The sequence below is a fragment of the Schistocerca cancellata genome, chromosome 2 (assembly GCF_023864275.1).
Source record: "Schistocerca cancellata isolate TAMUIC-IGC-003103 chromosome 2, iqSchCanc2.1, whole genome shotgun sequence".
Taxonomy (NCBI): domain Eukaryota; kingdom Metazoa; phylum Arthropoda; class Insecta; order Orthoptera; family Acrididae; genus Schistocerca; species Schistocerca cancellata.
In genome coordinates, this window is record NC_064627.1 from 1,152,130,619 (window position 1) to 1,152,150,398 (window position 19,780).

Below are 19,780 nucleotides of genomic sequence, written 5' to 3' on the forward strand. Positions count from 1 at the left end.
ATGAAAATAATGGGTCTTTCTTGTACGTTGGCCTACTTAACGTAGAAACGTAGTCTCACCAACATTTCAGTGTCGAACAACTGTAGGCAGTAGCGGTTCGTGAGTATACATTCTGGGTGTTCGCGAATTTTTAGATTCAGATAAATCTGAGAGTGTGAAATTAATTGCATCTGCTGTATAGCAGTCATGCTTTTCCAGGACAAAGTCATAGCTAAACATGAACAGACTTTTTATACCGGATGTTACATGAAAATACGAAAGCATTTTGTCATTATTTTGTAAAGGAAAAACTAATTTTTGTTTATTTTCTTTTTGCATGGATACGAGTGCAACAAAAGGCATATTATATGAAAACGAGGAGCAGAGAATTAAAAGAACCTATTTATCCACCAGCGGGAGAGATTGACTATGCAGAGAAGATAAGAAATTTGCGCAACAGCTTGCGTGATTATGATTAGTAGCGTCTCTCTTGGCGTATTTAGCTTTCTTTCCTTTTTCCACACCGTTTCCCTAATAGAACATTTATTAATCGAAAGGACTCAAAAACCATACCAAACTTAGACTCATCAGTATAGTGTACATTATTACGAAAAATTGAATCATTTGCGTAGTAATACTTTCCTGCAAATTGACAGGAATTTATCGAAACGCGATTTCAGGTATAAAATTTATTTGCATAAAAATGTTTATACTGATTTTTATTAATTTTTTGACAGTTGCTAGCACGATCAAAATGGCTGACCACAAATTACCCATTGTTGATCGTAGTGCAAAACGTGCTATCGGCCAAGATGGTGACCATTTGCACGAACAGATAAATCAAAACAAAGCGCCAACCGAGCAGCTAGCAGAAAGCCGACATACTCGTAAATCAGAGATAGGTACCACAGAGCTAACAAATGGCAGCACAGATACACCGACAGATTATGACGATACTATGACGACTATCGATGAGACTGTTTCACAAATCCACAAATATCAATAATCTTTGCACCGGAATGTTCTGTGACTGTATATATACCGTATGTGTTCTGGCCGGGGGCAGTTCGCACCGCGCTCTTGTATGTGCAAGTGCTGAATAAACCTTCGGTAAGTGAAGTCAGTGTTCGTCATTCATATAATTACACCTCCTTCTGCGTGACGTTATTCTGGTGGAGACGCCGGGCACTGGAACTTGTGACGGCGCACATTACCGACGACGCAGTGGCTCCCATCAGGCCGCGACAGAGCCGCCGTTTCTACGTGGAGAGAAACCCGAGTTCGAGGCATATTCAACAGATCGCAATCTATCGGAGGCAGAAGAAGAAGAGGACGTTACGACGACAGCAGCTGTATACCACCACATGAGACATCCTTCCGGGTTCTCTGGTGACGATGGCCAAGATGCAAACAAGTGGCTGAAGGTTTATGAGCGCATAGCGAAGTTTAACAAATGGGATGACACCGTGTGTTTGGCTAACGAATTTTTCTACTTGGATGGCACTGCCAAGCAAAGGTATGAGAACAACGAGGAGAAGTTCACAAGCTGGGAAGTATTCCAGGCGGAACTGCGCAAGTATTTCGGCGACACACAACGACAGAAGTGCAAGGCTGAAGATAAAGTGCCGGGCACAGCGTTCAGGAGAAACTACGGCAACCTACATTCAAAACGTCTTGGAGCTGTGTAAAATAGTGGATCCCAGAATGAAGGAGGAATATGAGGTTGCACATCTCATGAAGGGCGTTGCTGAGGACACGTATCAAACCCTACTCATGAAGGAGGTTTCGACAGCAGACGACTTCATAAAATGGAGCCAGTAAATCGAGACACGCAAGAAGTTTGAACGGCTTCCAAACGTTGTATCGGTGTCTGTGATGCAGGAAGGAACTGATTCCACAAGTGTTCTTTGTCAGATAGTGAGAGAGAAAGTTCAGAAGGCACATGGATTGCACATGGAGGTCATAAGGGAGGAAGTGGAACAGACATTGAACCCAATCTCTCGTCCTTCATTTCTCTTTAAAACGCCGAAAAAGTCGAGTCCCAGGTGAAGTTACGTTCCTACAATGCCGCATGAGGAACCTGTTTGGCCACCGAGGAAGACTGACGTCTGGAGGACGCAGGATAACCAACCAGTATGTTTCCACTGCTGACGACCGGGTCTCTAACGCCGTTTAGAAGCTCCAGCCGATCACCTACCTAGCCGCCGCAACCTGGAAAACTAAAACGTGCGACCTTCCTTGGAGGTGAGGCAGCTGAAGGGAAAAATTCTCCGCCGTCGATCACTACAAAAATGATTGGAAACTACGTCGACAGCCTCATGGACGGCCGACCAGCCCAAGCTCTTGTGAACTCTGGAGCATCATATTCAGTCATTTCGGAGAAGTACCGTCACCAGTTGCAGAAAACCGTATCGTCGACAACAAAACATCTCTGCTGAAGGTGACTAATGGGAAATATGTAAAACCTACAGGAAGGTGTGTCATTCGTGTGGGTATAAGTGACCATACACAGCCCTTAGAATTCATCATCTTACAAGAGTGTAGTCTTGACGTCGTTGTCGCATGGGACTTCTTGAAAGTTTCTCAGGCAATTATAGATTGTGGTCGCTCGAAGATTATGCTAGACGAGATGAGATACTGTAAACAGAAAGATGCGCATCCGAGTGTGTGGAGACTATGTGTTCTGGATGAAGTGACGATTCCTGCAGTCAGCGCTAGAAAGGTAACTGTCATGTGTCATGCCATGGCCGGCCGGGGTAGCCGAGCGGTTCTAGGCGCCACAGTCTGGAACCGCGCGACTGCTACACTCGCAGGTTCGAATCTTGCTTCGGGCATTGATGTATGTGTTGTCCTTAGGTTAGTTAGGTTTAAGTAGTTCTAAGTTCTAGGGGACTGATGACCTCAGGAGTTAAGTCTCATAGTGCTCAGAGCCATTTGAACCATTTTTTGTCATGCCATGCATCAATCAATCCATGGATCTTCTAGTGGAACGTAAGACAAGCATACCACTGAAGAATAACTTGGTCGTCCCAGACTCTGTCGTCTCGTTTAAGAACGGATTCGGTGAATTGTGGATAGTTAACTGTCGCCAGAGAACAGCAGATCCTTCCAAGACACATGTGCGTACCAAACGCTGAGCCGTTAATTCCAGAACAGCTGAGCGTCATAGAAACCTCCCATGCCGAGTCTGTGGGCGAAATTAGCGCTACCACTACGAGACAAGATCTTCTAGCTCAACTATCACCAGATCTCACTAAGGAACAACAGAAGAAGCTTCTTGCCACTCTTCAAGAGTTGCAATAGTGACTGTGTGGACGATGCGGCCTGTTCTACACCTTATTTTAGATCTGTATGACGATGTTATGCTGATTACATTTACATGTTTTGACGATGCCATTATGGCCTTGTCACTTTAGCACATGGTGTAAAAAAGGTCTGAGGATGCTCATTACGGACTGAAACCAGTCATCGTCTAAAGAATTCATATTGTTATCAAAGACTGAAATAAAAAACATTTGACAGTATTGGATCACTGTTTGTATACGCGACCATGTCGCAGTTGGTGATACACTAGACTGTCTGAAGGGGGCTAAGTCATTCTCAACAATGGACATATACTCGGGATACTGGCAAATCAAAGTAGGTGAGGCTGATCGTGAGAAAACTGCATTCATCACCCCTGAGGGCCTGTATGAGTCTAAGGTAATGCCATTTGGTCTGTGTAATTCATCAGCAACTTGTGAACGGATGATGGATAATTTTCAAAGTCATCTGAAGTGGACGATGGTTCAAATGGCTCTGAGCACTATGGGACTTAATATCTGAGGTCATCAGTGCCCTAGAACTTAGAACTACTTAAATCTAACTAACCTAAGGACATCACACACATCCATGTCCGAGTCAGGATTCGAACCTGCGACCGTAGCGGTCGCGCGGCTCCAGACTGAAGCGCCTAGAACTGCTCGGTCACTACAGCCGGCGAAGTGGACGATGTGTCATTGTTATTTAGATTACATTATAGTGTTCTCAGAGACATTTTATGGACACAGAAGAAGGACGCCAAGATATCTCAAATTATGCTTGCCTTAAATCGGTCAGAGGATGTGAAAGGACAATTTAAGGATTACTTTGCAAGAAAAACTTTGATCCGTTTGGAAAGATGTGGCTACCAATGATTCCTAAACACATGCGGTGAGACGTTCTACTGAAATTCCATGACACACCTGAGGTCGGACATTTAGGATTTATTAAGACGTACGATAGAATCCGCAAGAGATTTTTGTTTGTTTAGGAGTGTCCGTCACTATGTGTCGCACTGTCGAGAGTGCCGGAGGAGAAAGGCAGTTCCTCAGAAACCACATGGCTGACTCATACCAATTCCACCAACCCAGACGCCTTTCCAGCGGGTTGGGATTGACCTCCTCGGACGATTTCCAACATCTGCTAGTGGCAATAGATGGATTATTGTTTGCACTGATTATCTGATGCGCTATGCCATTATAAAAGCCGTGAAAACAGCCGAAGCATTAGAGGTAGCCAAATTCATTGTAGAAGACATTGCATTAAAACACGGTGCCCCAAGGTCGTTAATTACGGATCGAGGGAAAGTTTTTCAATCAAATCTCGTGACAGAGATAAACCGTCTGTGCAACATTACTCCACATGACGACTGCCTACCATCCGCAAACTAACCGGCTTACTGAACACCTTAATAAGACAATATTCTTCTCGGGAGTGCAGCCGGATCATAACATCATCATGACAGTATCAAGTTGTCGTTATGATCCGGCTGCACGCCCGAGAAGAATATTGTCAATTATTACGCCGGGAAAGCCTTCGGAGTCAGGCCTTAATAAGATCTTGGCCGACATGTTATAAATGTTCGTCAATATTACACTGTGTTTCCGTTACATCCTGATGACGTGGACGACGACTACATCGGCCGGGTGTTAACGAGAGCTGAGGAAGGTCGACTCCGCACGCTGCAGGCTCAAGAAAACGATCGCCGAAGGTATGACGGGAGCCACTGCCCTCTTGTCTACCAGCCTGGTGACCTCGTCTGGACCTTCACTCCTGTTCGGAAGGTTGGTTTCTCTGAGAAGCTCCTCAGGCGCTATTTTGGACCTTGTAAGGTTGTAAGACAGTTGAAACTTCCTGGCAGATTAAAACTGTGTGCCCGACCGAGACTCGAACTCGGGACCTTTGCCTTTCGCGGGCAAGTGCTCTACCAACTGAGCTACCGAAGCACGACTCACGCCCGGTACTCACAGTTTTACTACTGCCAGTATCTCGTCTCCTATTTAGATGATAATAACCAAAAGAGCAAAAGCAGGTACCTTAGGAGAAAGTAGCGAAGTATATGTACACGCAGTAGAAGAGGCCGGCCATGGGGAAAAGTAGGTCAGGCTGCTAATATTCAACTACCTGTGCCCAAGACGGATGCGTGTAGTAGTTATCCACATCTTGTCACAAGGCCGACATCGAGCGCAAGTGAAGACTACGAAATTCGTAGCCGGCCGCGGTGGCCGAGCGGTTCTAGGCGCTTCAGTCAGGAGCCGCGCGACTGCTACGGTCGCAGGTTCGAATCCTGCCTCGGCCATGGATGTGTGTGATGTGGTTAGGTTAGTTAGGTTTAAGTAGTTCTAAGTTCTAGGGGACTCATGACCTCAGATGTTATGTCCCATAGTGCTCAGAGCCATACAAAATTCGTAATTTAACGACAGCAGTACCTACAGCACATGCTCCGCACACATGTAACAACATACCGATGTCAGATAATGCCGCATGTTTAACATCCATCTTCGCTGTGGAAGGGCTGCTTACACGCGGGTAGTTTCCCTCGTATTCGGCAGATGGAAAGTGGATGAGCCCGGTAGTTTTTATCATTGCGTTCCGCAATGTATTTCCGCGTAACCGCAAAGAGGCTCAAAAGATAAGATTTGTTCTTGGTTGCACCCAAGATGACGTTCTTTTGTGGGTCGCAAATGGGAGAGCGTTGTCACAGTTACGAGCAACATGAACGTACTTTCTTGAACAAGTACTGGTAGGAAGCCGTTCAAGAAATATTAAGACGTAAAATCTTTAACCCGCCTCCATTTAATAGGCAAACATGGAAGCTTGCGGGGTTATTTCGAAAAGTATTTGAATAAGGCCAGATATTGGACCAACCCCATATCACAAGTGAATGTACTGAAGATATTAAAGAACAGACTTCTGTCATACATAAGGCAAAAATTAGTAACCACAGTTTTGGTTTCCATTGACCTCATTTATGAAGAGGCACCGTGGCAACATAAAGCGGCAAATAAACAAACACCTCAGCCCGTCTTTGGAAACCAACCTGTAAATAATAATGTTGCTACACAACAGGCATGGCAACCGTATCCGACACAGTACATACAAAAAGGGAAATGGATATGGTAATGAAAATGGGACGAACAAAAGATTTAAGCGAGGTTATCAGAACAACAGGAACAATTATAACGGACAATTGAACTACGGTCCCCCAGTATAAGACATCCGTCGCCCGCCAGTGGAAACAGCCAGCCAGTGCAGTGGCAAGCGGTCGCCAACAGTCAAAAGCCAGCGCGGACTATAATATCGCAACTACCAACGGATATTAGCGCGAAGATGGGTCACGCGCTGCCAATGGTTCAAAAGGCTCTGAGCACTATGGGACTTAACATCTATGGTCATCAGTCCCCTAGAACTTAGAACTACTTAAACCTAATTAACCTAAGGACATCACACAACATCCAGTCATCACGAGGCAGAGAAAATCCCTGACCCCGCCGGGAATCGAACCCGGGAACCCGGGCACGGGAAGCTACCACACGACCACGAGCTGCGGACGCGCGCCGCCAATGGCACGAACTGGCGGAGCACAACGGGCTGTACAGCTCTCTGAAATCACTCCGGTCACCGAGGTCAACGCTCCTGCACCGACGGAAGACTCCAACCAGGCACAGAGAGACCCACGCTGCTGACAAGGGAAGGAGTGGGGGCAATACACTTACAAACACACGTTTTGGGAGATACGACGAACAAGATGACATGAAAGATGATTTATACCGACTTGGGGAGGAAGTTCAGGAAAACTTGTACGAAGAGCAGGTACAGGCAGTTACGAAGACAACGATATTTGACATGGAAGTACACTTAGTTCTAGTCACAGGTGCAACGACAAACTTAATGTCACCTGATGTTTTACAAGAATTAAATTAAAGAGGTAAAATTCCCAAGTTCCCAGTGCAAATTGTAGAATACGGACGGCCACTGGAAACTAACCAAAAGTATTGAGGTTACGAGCACTTATTCCATTGAAAATAGTACACTTTACAGTCAAATGTAATTTCCTCATCACTGACAAATTAATAGCGAATTGTTAGATTGGGATGGACACGTTTAGGACTTATAAGACGCAAATTGGCACTGAAAGTGGTAAATGCTACTTCAGTGAAAATGAACAGGTATTTTCTGTCGGTTTAATAAAAACGTTAGACAAGAAGGTCAAGCAGAAGGAGGAGTCTGGCGCGACAGTCCAGTTTGTATTTTCCACTGTATTATTTGCAAACACTCAGCATGATGAACACATGCCAGAATTGGATGTAAACTATGAAATGGTGGAGCAAAAGGTAAGTGAGTCCAGCACCTTAAGTGAACAGGAGGAACAGGAACTTACAGATGTGTTTTTTAAGTATGTACATGTATTTGCAGAACAACCCGGAGTTTTCAAGGATTATCAGTACAATATGGATGTTTACCCAAATGCACCTTTATGTGTATCATCATATGCCATTCCTTGGGCGAAAAAAGAGGCTCAGTTAACGCAAATACGCGTAGTCTCACCGATATGCAGAAAGATTTGTGTCTGTGCACAGACGCCTCCTCGCATGGTCTGGGGACATGTCTGTTCCAGATGAGACTGAAAAGGACTGTACTTGGTGTACATAATAATAATTTAATTTCTGTTTTATTTTGAATACTAATGTTAAGGAAAGATGTTTAGATATATGAGATTTTTACTTATATTTTGATATATATGAAGTAGCAGGTAAGTAAAATTGAGAGGGATATTAAACAGTAGAGCGCTTCGCTTGATGCGAAGAGCGGCGAACCAGAGTAGAACTTGCGACACGCACTGTGGTGTAATCGTAACTGTGAGATACGTCAGCAGACGAGGTGAAAGCAAGAAGTCGCGCGCATGCGCGTGTAAACACTGCCGCAGGAGATTTAGTTCTTAGACAGCCGACATGATAGACGACTGCCAGCGAACGCACACACGTATTTATAGGAATTATATACGTATAGGAAGAAAGAAGGAATAACTAGAAACTCTCTTAACACTCAGTTGTCTCTTTATAATATGTGTATGAACGTGATCATTATAAACAGCATTATCATTTCTACACGTCGAGTGACAACAACATCTATGGCAATTAAACAGGTGTCGTGAGTACTTAAATTAGACGTCGTCTTAAGTAAACAATGTCTATTTCATGTAGTAGGAGCATAACAAGAATCTACCACGAACAATGCTGATTGAGAGTCTTCTTGTAACACGGTATGAGTCATATACCCTTTCCTTAGTAATCAGATGGGCCGGTAGTCAAATAGATTCCTTCCTTCATTCCTAGAGGTGATGCTAAGCGTTGTTAGACAAGCATCGCTTAGTGTATTTGAAGTAGATGCCGATGCTTTCCCATCTGCTCCATAAATAAATAACAAGTTCGCATGAATAATGTGCAAGGAATTATGTGTAATGTTTCTTAAGTAAAGATTTGTGATAAACATACGGATGTATATATCTATATGAGAATGATACACGTAACTGAGGTTACACATGTTTATTCTATAATTTGAATGCAAGTGAGCCTGTTATTTACAAACTAAATTTATATGACTGTTTATGGAGTAAGTGTGAATGGAATGTCAGCAATAGTATGTAATATGTGAATGTATTAAAAATGGTTGAAATGGCTCTGAGCACTATGAGACTTAACATCTGAGGTCATCAGTCCCCTAGAATTTAGAACTACTTAAACCTAACTAACCTAAGGACATCACACACATCCATGCCCGAGGCAGGATTCGAACCTGCGACCCTAGCGGTCACGCGGTTCCACACTGAAGCGTCTAGAACCGCTCGGCCACATCGGCCGGCCGAATGTATTAAATCTAATTTTGTTAATAACAGTTGGTTTAAAAAGTAACAGCATAGAAAAGCAGACACTTTATGCAAAATAAGTAAGTGATTAATAGAGTTGGACGACAATGCGGCAAGAGACCTGTGTAAAAGTGATTTTTTTTTTTCAAAATTGAACGATTAGTACTCGTGTGCAAACCTACAAAAATTTTTACTAAACTATGTTCACCTCTGAATAAATGGAGAAGTGTTTTATTAGGAACTTACCTTATCGTTGGGTGCTCGTCGAAGGATTTCCTCTCTGCTCAATAAGCACGTTACGACAGGTAAACAATGGATCCCGGGGCGTAAAATTGGAGTCTTCTGTCACTGCATCGAAATTACCGCAAGCAAGCACACCGTTTCCACGTAATGAACAAATGTTTGTGGAGGAATACACTGTGAAACACACGGCGACTTCGCTGTTTCACTCCGCACGAGTTACAAGAATTCAGCGAGGACGCAACCGTTACAGTGCCACTGCCGTGCCGCCAACTACTTGCTACGCAAGTGGGCGCAACAGTGAACACGACTTGACCAAGCGTTGTCGAATACGCACAGTGCTCACCCCCTTTTTATAAACCGTTTTCCTTGTAATTATTTGTATTAATATATGTAGATATAATGTAAAGCTGACGTGTCCACTTAACATGACATTAGTCTTTCTAAAAGACCGAGAAATAAAATACTTAAAGGGCTTTGACCCCTCCTCCCCACCCTACTTCGGTACTGGATAGCAACCGATTAATGATACGATACTGACTAGCACTGTACACCCCCATACGATGTCAGGGTACAGTGGGGGCAATTGTGCAATGCCACCGCAGAAGACGGCAAAGATAGGCTTTCAAAATTCTCTTTGTAACAAAACAATTTTTGTCTCAATATCGCTTAGGAGTACTTGTGTTTTAGATCTCACACGAAAAGGATGTGTAATTTTTACTCCTGCGTCAACAATGAGTGTAGTGTATGCCATGTGTGATAAAAATCCAAAATGGAAAAATACATATCAATTAAGAGTTATCATAGATGCAAGAGTATATATATATATATATATATATATGCACGAACCGTCAAGATTTAATGGTTGGACTGTATAATCGGCAACCACAGAAAATTAGAAGTAAAGTCAGCGCAACTTCATATATATATATATATATATATATATATATATATATATATATATATATATATACTCCTGGTAATGGGAAAAAGAACACATTGACACCGGTGTGTCAGACCCACCATACTTGCTCCGGACACTGCGAGAGGGCTGTACAAGCAATGATCACACGCATGGCACAGCGGACACACCAGGAACCGCGGTGTTGGCCGTCGAATGGCGCTAGCTGCGCAGCATTTGTGCACCGCCGCCGTCAGTGTCAGCCAGTTTGCCGTGGCATACGGAGCTCATCGCAGTCTTTAACACTGGTAGCATGCCGCGACAGCGTGGACGTGAACCGTATGTGCAGTTGACGGACTTTGAGCGAGGGCGTATAGTGGGCATGCGGGAGGCCGGGTGGACGTACCGCCGAATTGCTCAACACGTGGGGCATGAGGTCTCCACAGTACATCGATGTTGTCGCCAGTGGTCGCCGGAAGGTGCACGTGCCCGTCGACCTGGGACCGGACCGCAGCGACGCACGGATGCACGCCAAGACCGTAGGATCCTACGCAGTGCCGTAGGGGACCGCACCGCCACTTCCCAGCAAATTAGGGACACTGTTGCTCCTGGGGTATCGGCGAGGACCATTCGCAACCGTCTCCATGAAGCTGGGCTACGGTCCCGTACACCGTTAGGCCGTCTTCCGCTCACGCCCCAACATCGTGCAGCCCGCCTCCAGTGGTGTCGCGACAGGCGTGAATGGAGGGACGAATGGAGACGTGTCGTCTTCAGCGATGAGAGTCGCTTCTGCCTTGGTGCCAATGATGGTCGTATGCGTGTTTGGCGCCGTGCAGGTGAGCGCCACAATCAGGACTGCATACGACCGAGGCACACAGGGCCAACCCCGGCATCATGGTGTGGGGAGCGATCTCCTACACTGGCCGTACACCACTGGTGATCGTCGAGGGGACACTGAATAGTGCACGGTACAACCAAACCGTCATCGAACCCATCGTTCTACCATTCCTAGACCGGCAAGGGAACTTGCTGTTCCAACAGGACAATGCACGTCCGCATGTATCCCGTGCCACCCAACGTGCTCTAGAAGGTGTAAGTCAACTACCCTGGCCAGCAAGATCTCCGGATCTGTCCCCCATTGAGCATGTTTGGGACTGGATGAAGCGTCGTCTCACGCGGTCTGCACGTCCAGCACGAACGCTGGTCCAACTGAGGCGCCAGGTGGAAATGGCATGGCAAGCCGTTCCACAGGACTACATCCAGCATCTCTACGATCGTCTCCATGGGAGAATAGCAGCCTGCATTGCTGCGAAAGGTGGATATACACTGTACTAGTGCCGACATTGTGCATGCTGTGTTGCCTGTGTCTATGTGCCTGTGGTTCTGTCAGTGTGATCATGTGATGTATCTGACCCCAGGAATGTGTCAATAAAGTTTCCCCTTCCTGGAACAATGAATTCACGGTGTTCTTATTTCAATTTCCAGGAGTGTATATGTATATATATATATATATATATATATATATGTGTGTGTGTGTGTGTGTGTGTGTGTGTGTGTGTGTGTAATAATCGAACAACTGACTTTTTGTTAGGCATCAAGTAAGCTGCAAAATACGGTTTGTGTAACTTCAGTATTGGTACGTTGCATCGTATTTTTCTTCGGCTGCGCGGAAGACCGTTCACGGAATCAGATTTAGTTTCAACAAGAATTCATGCTTTAATTCCAGTACTGCAAGTAGTAACTATCTCTCATTACATAAATTTCATGCCGTTTCATATTCTTTGTATTAGCTGTTGGGCTGCCTTCCAGCACTGCTAATCCAAAATCGGCCAACAAAACTAACACAAGCATTAATAATAATAACAGTATAATTATAACAATAATAATATGTGTAACTTGTCTGACAAAAGAAAGAATTGTTTTTGTGGAATTTTGTTGGTTTGTATATAATTAAGTACAGTTTAGGGCAATAGCAAAATAATGTGTTAGCTTTCGCAACTCTCCGTTTCGCATTTGTGTAAGTGGGAGTTTTCGTGCTTTTCCATTTTTAGGATAAATGTCCAAGATTCCTAAGAGATGTATCAGTTCACGAATTTACTTCTCGGCTGAAAATCAGATTTGTTGTGCTGAACCCGAACAAAACCTTGCTAACCGTTCGCTTGCAGTCACGCTTGTTTGATTTGGTCACTCTCTCAGTCAAAGGATCTGTTCACGGAGGCTCTAGTTCTTTTGCGCCTAACTTCTCCGTGTATTTTACTTTTCTGTTTCTAGAATGAGATTTTTTTCCCTGCTGCGGAGAGTACGCTAATATGAAAATTCCTGGCAGATTAAAGCTGTGAACCGGACCGAGACTCGACCCTGGTACCTTTGTCTTTCGCGGGCAAATGCTCTACCGACTGAGCTACCCAAGCACGAAGCACGACCCGCCCTCACAGTTTTATGGTTCAAATGGCTCTGAGCACTATGGAACTTAACATCTGTAGTCATCAGTCTCCTAGAACTTTGAAATACTTAAACCTAGCTAACCTAAGGACATCACACACATCCATCCCCGAGCCAGGATTCGAACCTGCGACCCTAGCGGTCACACGGTTCCAGACTGAGGCGCCTAGAACCGCACGGCCACACCGGCCGGCTCACAGTTTTACTTTTCTGTTAGCATTTAAAATAGACTCAACACAGTTCATGTTTACATTGCACATGAAAGCTGATTCCCGCACTGTAAGCAATCAGCTCCAAAGAGAAAGTACCATTTGTGGAAATGATGAAACTGAAGTAGTAATGTCTACCAACATGGTCACTTGAGTAAAATACAAATAAGGCGTTGAGATGCGTAAGAGCCTAAAGCACACCGCCGTCGATCCCACATTTAAGTAAATATGAGAGAAACCAGTGATACAGATTTTCCTGAATTTTCATATATGCAATATGGGCCTACAGCACAGGTAACCCTGACTCACTGTAAAGTCAAAAGTTTTCAGAAGTATTAATAAATGCTACACAATCGACGCCGATGTGCTTTACGCCCTTATGACTGATTCTCAGCGCCTCAAATAGATTACTGTACGACAAAATTTATAACATAGGTTACTTTCAGTACAACTTTTAACATATACCGACGTCCGATCTATAGCATATAGTTAGTGAATCAGCATGCCTGAAAAGTCTGCTTTATCATATAACAGGTTTTATGTCAAGGGAAAAGAGAGAAAAGTCTGCTGCAGTGTTCTACCATCTGGTGGCATTGACGTAAACTTCTAGTTGAGTGGCACATCGTGAGGCGTGCCTGTTGTTTATCAAATCCGTTTGTATTTGACCCTTAGTGCAATTACGTCACGCGAGTTGCGCATGCGCAAAAGCTCACTAAAACGTGCACATCAGAGGGTGTGCTCATGACCCTGTTGCCAAGTTTCACGAAGCCTAGAGGAGCACTAGCGCGTTAGATTTAAGTGCCGTGTGCAGCGCTAGAGTGGCAGCGCAGTTTAATGTGTCATGTCAAGGTTCGCGCGGCCCCTCCGCCGCCGATTCGAGTCCTCCCTTCGGCATGGATGTGTGTGTTGTTCTTAGCATAACTTAAGTAGTGTGTAAGTCTAAGTAAGTCTAAGTACCGGTGACCTAAGCTTAGGAATTCACACACAAGTGTTGTGTGTTTCAGAGTGCAGCATCTGTGTTACGTTTAACAGCGTTCAAAGGAAAATAACTAATAAATCCGCAAGGTGTCTAAAGTCAGGGCGTTCACGTGCTCTTGTGCTCATACACAGCAGCCGCCACTGACATTATTAAACTAGTCAATTACTGTATTGCATAAACGTGTTTTATTTAATTTCTCTTTATTCCTGTTAGCTTTTAAATAGAAATATTAGATTGTCAGCAGCGATTTTTTTTTAATTCAGTGCACAACGTACAGTAATATCATTCAGTTTTATTCATTATGAAATGGTTCTTGAAAGTCTGCGACTGTAAAAACAAAGATTTTGCTTGTTAAGCAGTAATACTTTCGTTTACACAATTACAGCAGCAAGCTGAGATCAGATTTGTGGTGTAGGGTAGGATGCTGAATCATCCAACAAGTTACACAAACGAATGAATTTTCAACCTCAATGATCTGATGATAGGGGACACGGTAGTTGCTCTTATCCGAGAAAGAAATCTCCAAACGCAATAAGAGATAAAACAATCAGTCCTGACTTCTGTTAGGGCTGCTCAAAGGCGCACGAAAGCAGCATAACAAAAAAAGGCTAGATCTCTGGAATTCTCAACAGCAATGTTAATTAAGCCTTCTAACTACATTTCAAAATTGCTTGTTTACTCGACTATTGTTTGCTTTCACTATAAATAGAAACTGTCTGTTAAACGTACCTCTGAAAAATATCCAAGACAGTGCTTCCGAGCGTGAAATGTCGTTCGAGTTATCAGTAGAATATCCGAATGTAAATCAATAAAGAAATTCGCCTGTATCTACGCGGAAATATACATCGGCAATTACAAAACTAAACTTGTTTGCATTACAGTAAAACCATGAAAATAATGTAGCAGCTCGCACCTCGTAAATATCACGCTTAAGATGACACATCACAAGATAAACACACTTCATAATGGAAATCATTTCCAAACGAGTCGTTTCTGTGAGTGACAGGAACAAATACCGTTGATTAACAAACATACGATTCCGTGCTAACAGGCGGCTAGTATCACCCAGCACGACGTTGCAAGATGAGGCGGCTAGGTTTCCAGTTGGCTTCAAATATGATGGCGCGTTGGCCAATCTGTGTTGCTTACGTAAACCGTTGTTAACGCAACACTACAATGCCCGTCCGCCGAAAAAGGCGGGAGACAGCAAAGAGTTGTGGAGGCTAAGGCTCGCCAGCTAGCAGCTGCTGCTAAGTAGTTCGCTGCCAGGATGTCGATCACTGTATCCTTACGACCGATCTGAAACAAACGTTTTTGTAAAGAAATGAACAGGCCGTGCAAAACCTTATGCCTCGCGTTTTTGACCACAGGACGTTTAACTGTGTGAGTACTATTTTGAACACTCCACTGGAATAGTTGGTCAGTGAATACAGGGTAGATGTCATCGATTCTCACAGACAATACTCTCAAGAAGTCGCGATTCTACAGCACGACAGACACAAGCTCAAACTCAAGGTGCAACATGGCTATTTTCAGAAATTTCCGTAACTATAACCAACTCTACCACTGTTGTTAGAGAACTACACTCCTGGAAATGGAAAAAAGAACACATTGACGCCGGTGTGTCAGACCCACCATACTTGCTCCGGACACTGCGAGAGGGCTGTACAAGCAATGATCACACGCACGGCACAGCGGACACACCAGGAACCGCGGTGTTGGCCGTCGAATGGCGCTAGCTGCGCAGCATTTGTGCACCGCCGCCGTCAGTGTCAGCCAGTTTGCCGTGGCATACGGAGCTCATCGCAGTCTTTAACACTGGTAGCATGCCGCGACAGCGTGGACGTGAACCGTATGTGCAGTTGACGGACTTTGAGCGAGGGCGTATAGTGGGCATGCGGGAGGCCGGGTGGACGTACCGCCGAATTGCTCAACACGTGGGGCGTGAGGTCTCCACAGTACATCGATGTTGTCGCCAGTGGTCGGCGGAAGGTGCACGTGCCCGTCGACCTGGGACCGGACCGCAGCGACGCACGGATGCACGCCAAGACCGTAGGATCCTACGCAGTGCCGTAGGGGACCGCACCGCCACTTCCCAGCAAATTAGGGACACTGTTGCTCCTGGGGTATCGGCGAGGACCATTCGCAACCGTCTCCATGAAGCTGGGCTACGGTCCCGCACACCGTTAGGCCGTCTTCCGCTCACGCCCCAACATCGTGCAGCCCGCCTCCAGTGGTGTCGCGACAGGCGTGAATGGAGGGACGAATGGAGACGTGTCGTCTTCAGCGATGAGAGTCGCTTCTGCCTTGGTGCCAATGATGGTCGCATGCGTGTTTGGCGCCGTGCAGGTGAGCGCCACAATCAGGACTGCATACGACCGAGGCACACAGGGCCAACACCCGGCATCATGGTGTGGGGAGCGATCTCCTACACTGGCCGTACACCACTGGTGATCGTCGAGGGGACACTGAATAGTGCACGGTACATCCAAACCGTCATCGAACCCATCGTTCTACCATTCCTAGACCGGCAAGGGAACTTGCTGTTCCAACAGGACAATGCACGTCCGCATGTATCCCGTGCCACCCAACGTGCTCTAGAAGGTGTAAGAACTACCCTGGCCAGCAAGATCTCCGGATCTGTCCCCCATTGAGCATGTTTGGGACCGGATGAAGCGTCGTCTCACGCGGTCTGCACGTCCAGCACGAACGCTGGTCCTACTGAGGCGCCAGGTGGAAATGGCATGGCAAGCCGTTCCACAGGACTACATCCAGCATCTCTACGATCGTCTCCATGGGAGAATAGCAGCCTGCATTGCTGCGAAAGGTGGATATACACTGTACTAGTGCCGACATTGTGCATGCTGTGTTGCCTGTGTCTATGTGCCTGTGGTTCTGTCAGTGTGATCATGTGATGTATCTGACCCCAGGAATGTGTCAATAAAGTTTCCCCTTCCTGGGACAATGAATTCACGGTGTTCTTATTTCAATTTCCAGGAGTTTAGATGTTATGTTCTACGTGCAGACATTAACCCTGAAAATTTCACCATACCTTTCAGTGCGAGAATCATTCGCTGCAGTAGTGGGTTGCACCCGTCGACGCTCATGAAATCGGCGTGATCGGTGAAATGGTCAAAATCGGTGGTGGTGATGGCGTGGGCGATTTCGGGATCCCTCACCAGCAACACTGGGCTCGCTAAATTGTAGACCCCCGCATAAGAGTAGGGCTCCAGCTGGCGGTACAGACGGGCAGCGACGTCGGCGAAGGACCTCCTGCCGAGCACCACGTCCAGCATGTTGCCCACCAGCGGCAACGGCGGGGCGCAGGGGACGCCGCGGCGCCAGAAGAACGTGCGGTAGCGCCGCCAGTGGTGCAGGGCCAGGGAGGCGGCCCCCACCGCCACCAGCAGCAGAGCAGCCGCAGGCAGCGCCATCTCCTGCCGAGCCCAGCCAGTCGCTCGTTCCGTTACAGGTCTCTCGAGAGTTGACGGCTTACGCCGTACTGATGTCTCGATCAACGTAAAATCAACGCGTCACAAAGAAGCAAACGTAAATAATGAAGCTACCGGTACCACAGGTCTGCTTTAACCATGACATCATTAAAATGGTGGAAATAAACACTCATCGAAACCAAACATTCGTGAAATACGTGCTATAACAATAACTTCGCAAGACCTGCCCCAGAAGTACCAGACCTAACAAAGAAAATACGAACAGTCTGAGATAAAAACATCTTTATTTTCCTGCATAGTCCCCTTTCAGCTCAATAATTTCCCAAAAAAGTTCAATAGCTTCAGTACCCTACTCACAATGAGGTGGTAAAAGTCGTGGGACAGGCCTACCTCCTAATATGGCGTCGAACGTCCTTTCACCCGGCATATTGCAGCTACTCGATGTAGCCTACTCTCAGCAAGTCATTGCAAGTCTCCTCCAGAAATGTTGTGCCCTTTTGCCTTTACAGCCACCCATAACTGCCAAGAGTTACCGTCGGAGGATTTTGTGCACAAACTAATTTCTCGAATATGTGCCATAAACGTTCGATGGGATTCATGTCGGGTGATATGGGTGGCCAAATCATTCGCTCGAATTTTCAGGATGTTATTGTAACACTCGAACGCCCAGAGGGGTCAAAATGACTCTTTTGAGTTTTTAAGTGCAAGCTGTGTTTTGAGGCGTGATTCAAGTGACATTTACTTTCGTGCCACTTATTTATTTGCGTGTGCTCTCATTATATTAAAAAAACAGTGCATTTCGCCTGACTGATAAGCACCTCTTTCCAGTTTTACCTTTAACGTCCAGAGGGGTCATATTGACCCCTTTAGAAGAAAGCTATAATTTTGTTTATAATAATGCCATACATTTACCTCATGCATCCTCAAGCCTCGGCTACTTTACTCTGTAGTGCAATAATTGACTTTAGTTCGTATTATTGCCGTATGAAATGACAAGAATGGACTTGGTTCACCATTTTAGTCATTCCCTTGTAAGAATCAGTCTTTCAAAGGTGACTGTGAACTGAAGATTAAAATGAATCAGAAAGAGTATTTACGGGCGGAACAGATTCTTGCTGAGTTACAAAGAGTTATGGAGTATGATTCAGATAGTGGCGAACTTTTTTCTGACGATTCAGAGGAAGACATTTTACCGGAGACATTGAGAGAAGATGATTCATCTAATACTAATGATTCTGATTCTTCAGATACAGATAATGGAAGTTTACAGTGTCGTAAGTATATTGTTATTATTATTATTGCTGCTAATTTATGATCATCATATTCTTATCTACATACAGTGTTACTGTACTTAATTTAAATTTTATGGTAGCTTTATTACGTTTGTTCTATTATTCGCGCTCTATAGATCGAGAAGAATCATGTAAGAGGAGATAATTTTGTTCCTCGGAGTGTAGAATAAGTGATTGCTTCTTCATCGTCTGATGAAAGACATAACATGCTCTGAAGTCCTTGAAGACTCCTCTGTATTCCACAAAAGTTTTAAAACACGATGATATTTCCTTGACAGTCTATCAAGGAAAGAAAGCAAAAAATGTGCTTGTAATGGCTTCTCCTTATCCTAGTGTTACCATAAATACAAATGAGAAAAAAAATTCCGCAAACTGTAGGCCTATATTAACACAACAAAATAAAATTTGGGGTTGACACAGTAGACAAAATGGCGAGCTAGTAATCACTCAAGGCTTCCTCAAGAAGATGGCCAGTGCACTCCTACAATATCCTTGATCTAGCAGGAATTAATGTAGATGTAGTATTTAGGGCCGTTACTGCGAAGAAGATCAAAAGAAGACATTTTATTCAGCAGGTTGCAGATGAACTGCGCTCTGAGTATGTGAAGACTCACTTTCCTTGTATAACAACAGTTAAGTAAGAAAAGAATAAAAATGAAGATGAAGACGAAATGTCACAGAATCGCCGTAAATGACGAGTTCTCAAATTCTGCAAATGTCATAAAACTATTTCCAAGTCCAGTGTTTGTAAGAAGATGGTCTGAGAAAAATGTACAAAGGAAACTGAATACAAATGTGTCCATTGTGTAAAACAATGAAGTAGCTGATGAAAAATTCAATTTTTTAAGAATTTAGAACAAAGTAAAGCCTGTGACTTGCTTACACTTGTTTGAGTATTACCAAGTTCAGTGAAATTTGTTTACATGTCAATAAATAATATAATTTCTGTCTGTTCTTTTTATTCACAACTATGTGTGTAAAATGACTATAAATCTTGTAAACAATAAAATATAATAAAGGCTTAACATTTCGAAATAATAGTTCAGAAACCTTTTTTTAAATCGTAGGGATTAGAATGACCCCTCTGGGCGCTCGAGAGGCAGGCAAAGCCTGGGCGTCC

General features: G+C 44.7%; 1 protein-coding gene across 1 annotated transcript in view; it reads right to left on the minus strand.

Annotated features, from left to right (window-relative positions):
* LOC126161288 (cytochrome P450 9e2-like) overlaps positions 1-17,350 on the minus strand; it is an 88,273-nt gene extending 70,923 nt beyond the window's left edge. Inside the window, exon 1 of the mRNA XM_049917027.1 lies at positions 16,969-17,350. Within this exon, the coding sequence (XP_049772984.1) occupies positions 16,969-17,350 (382 nt within the window). The remainder of the gene's footprint in view (positions 1-16,968) is intronic.
* Positions 17,351-19,780: the final 2,430 nt, after the last annotated feature.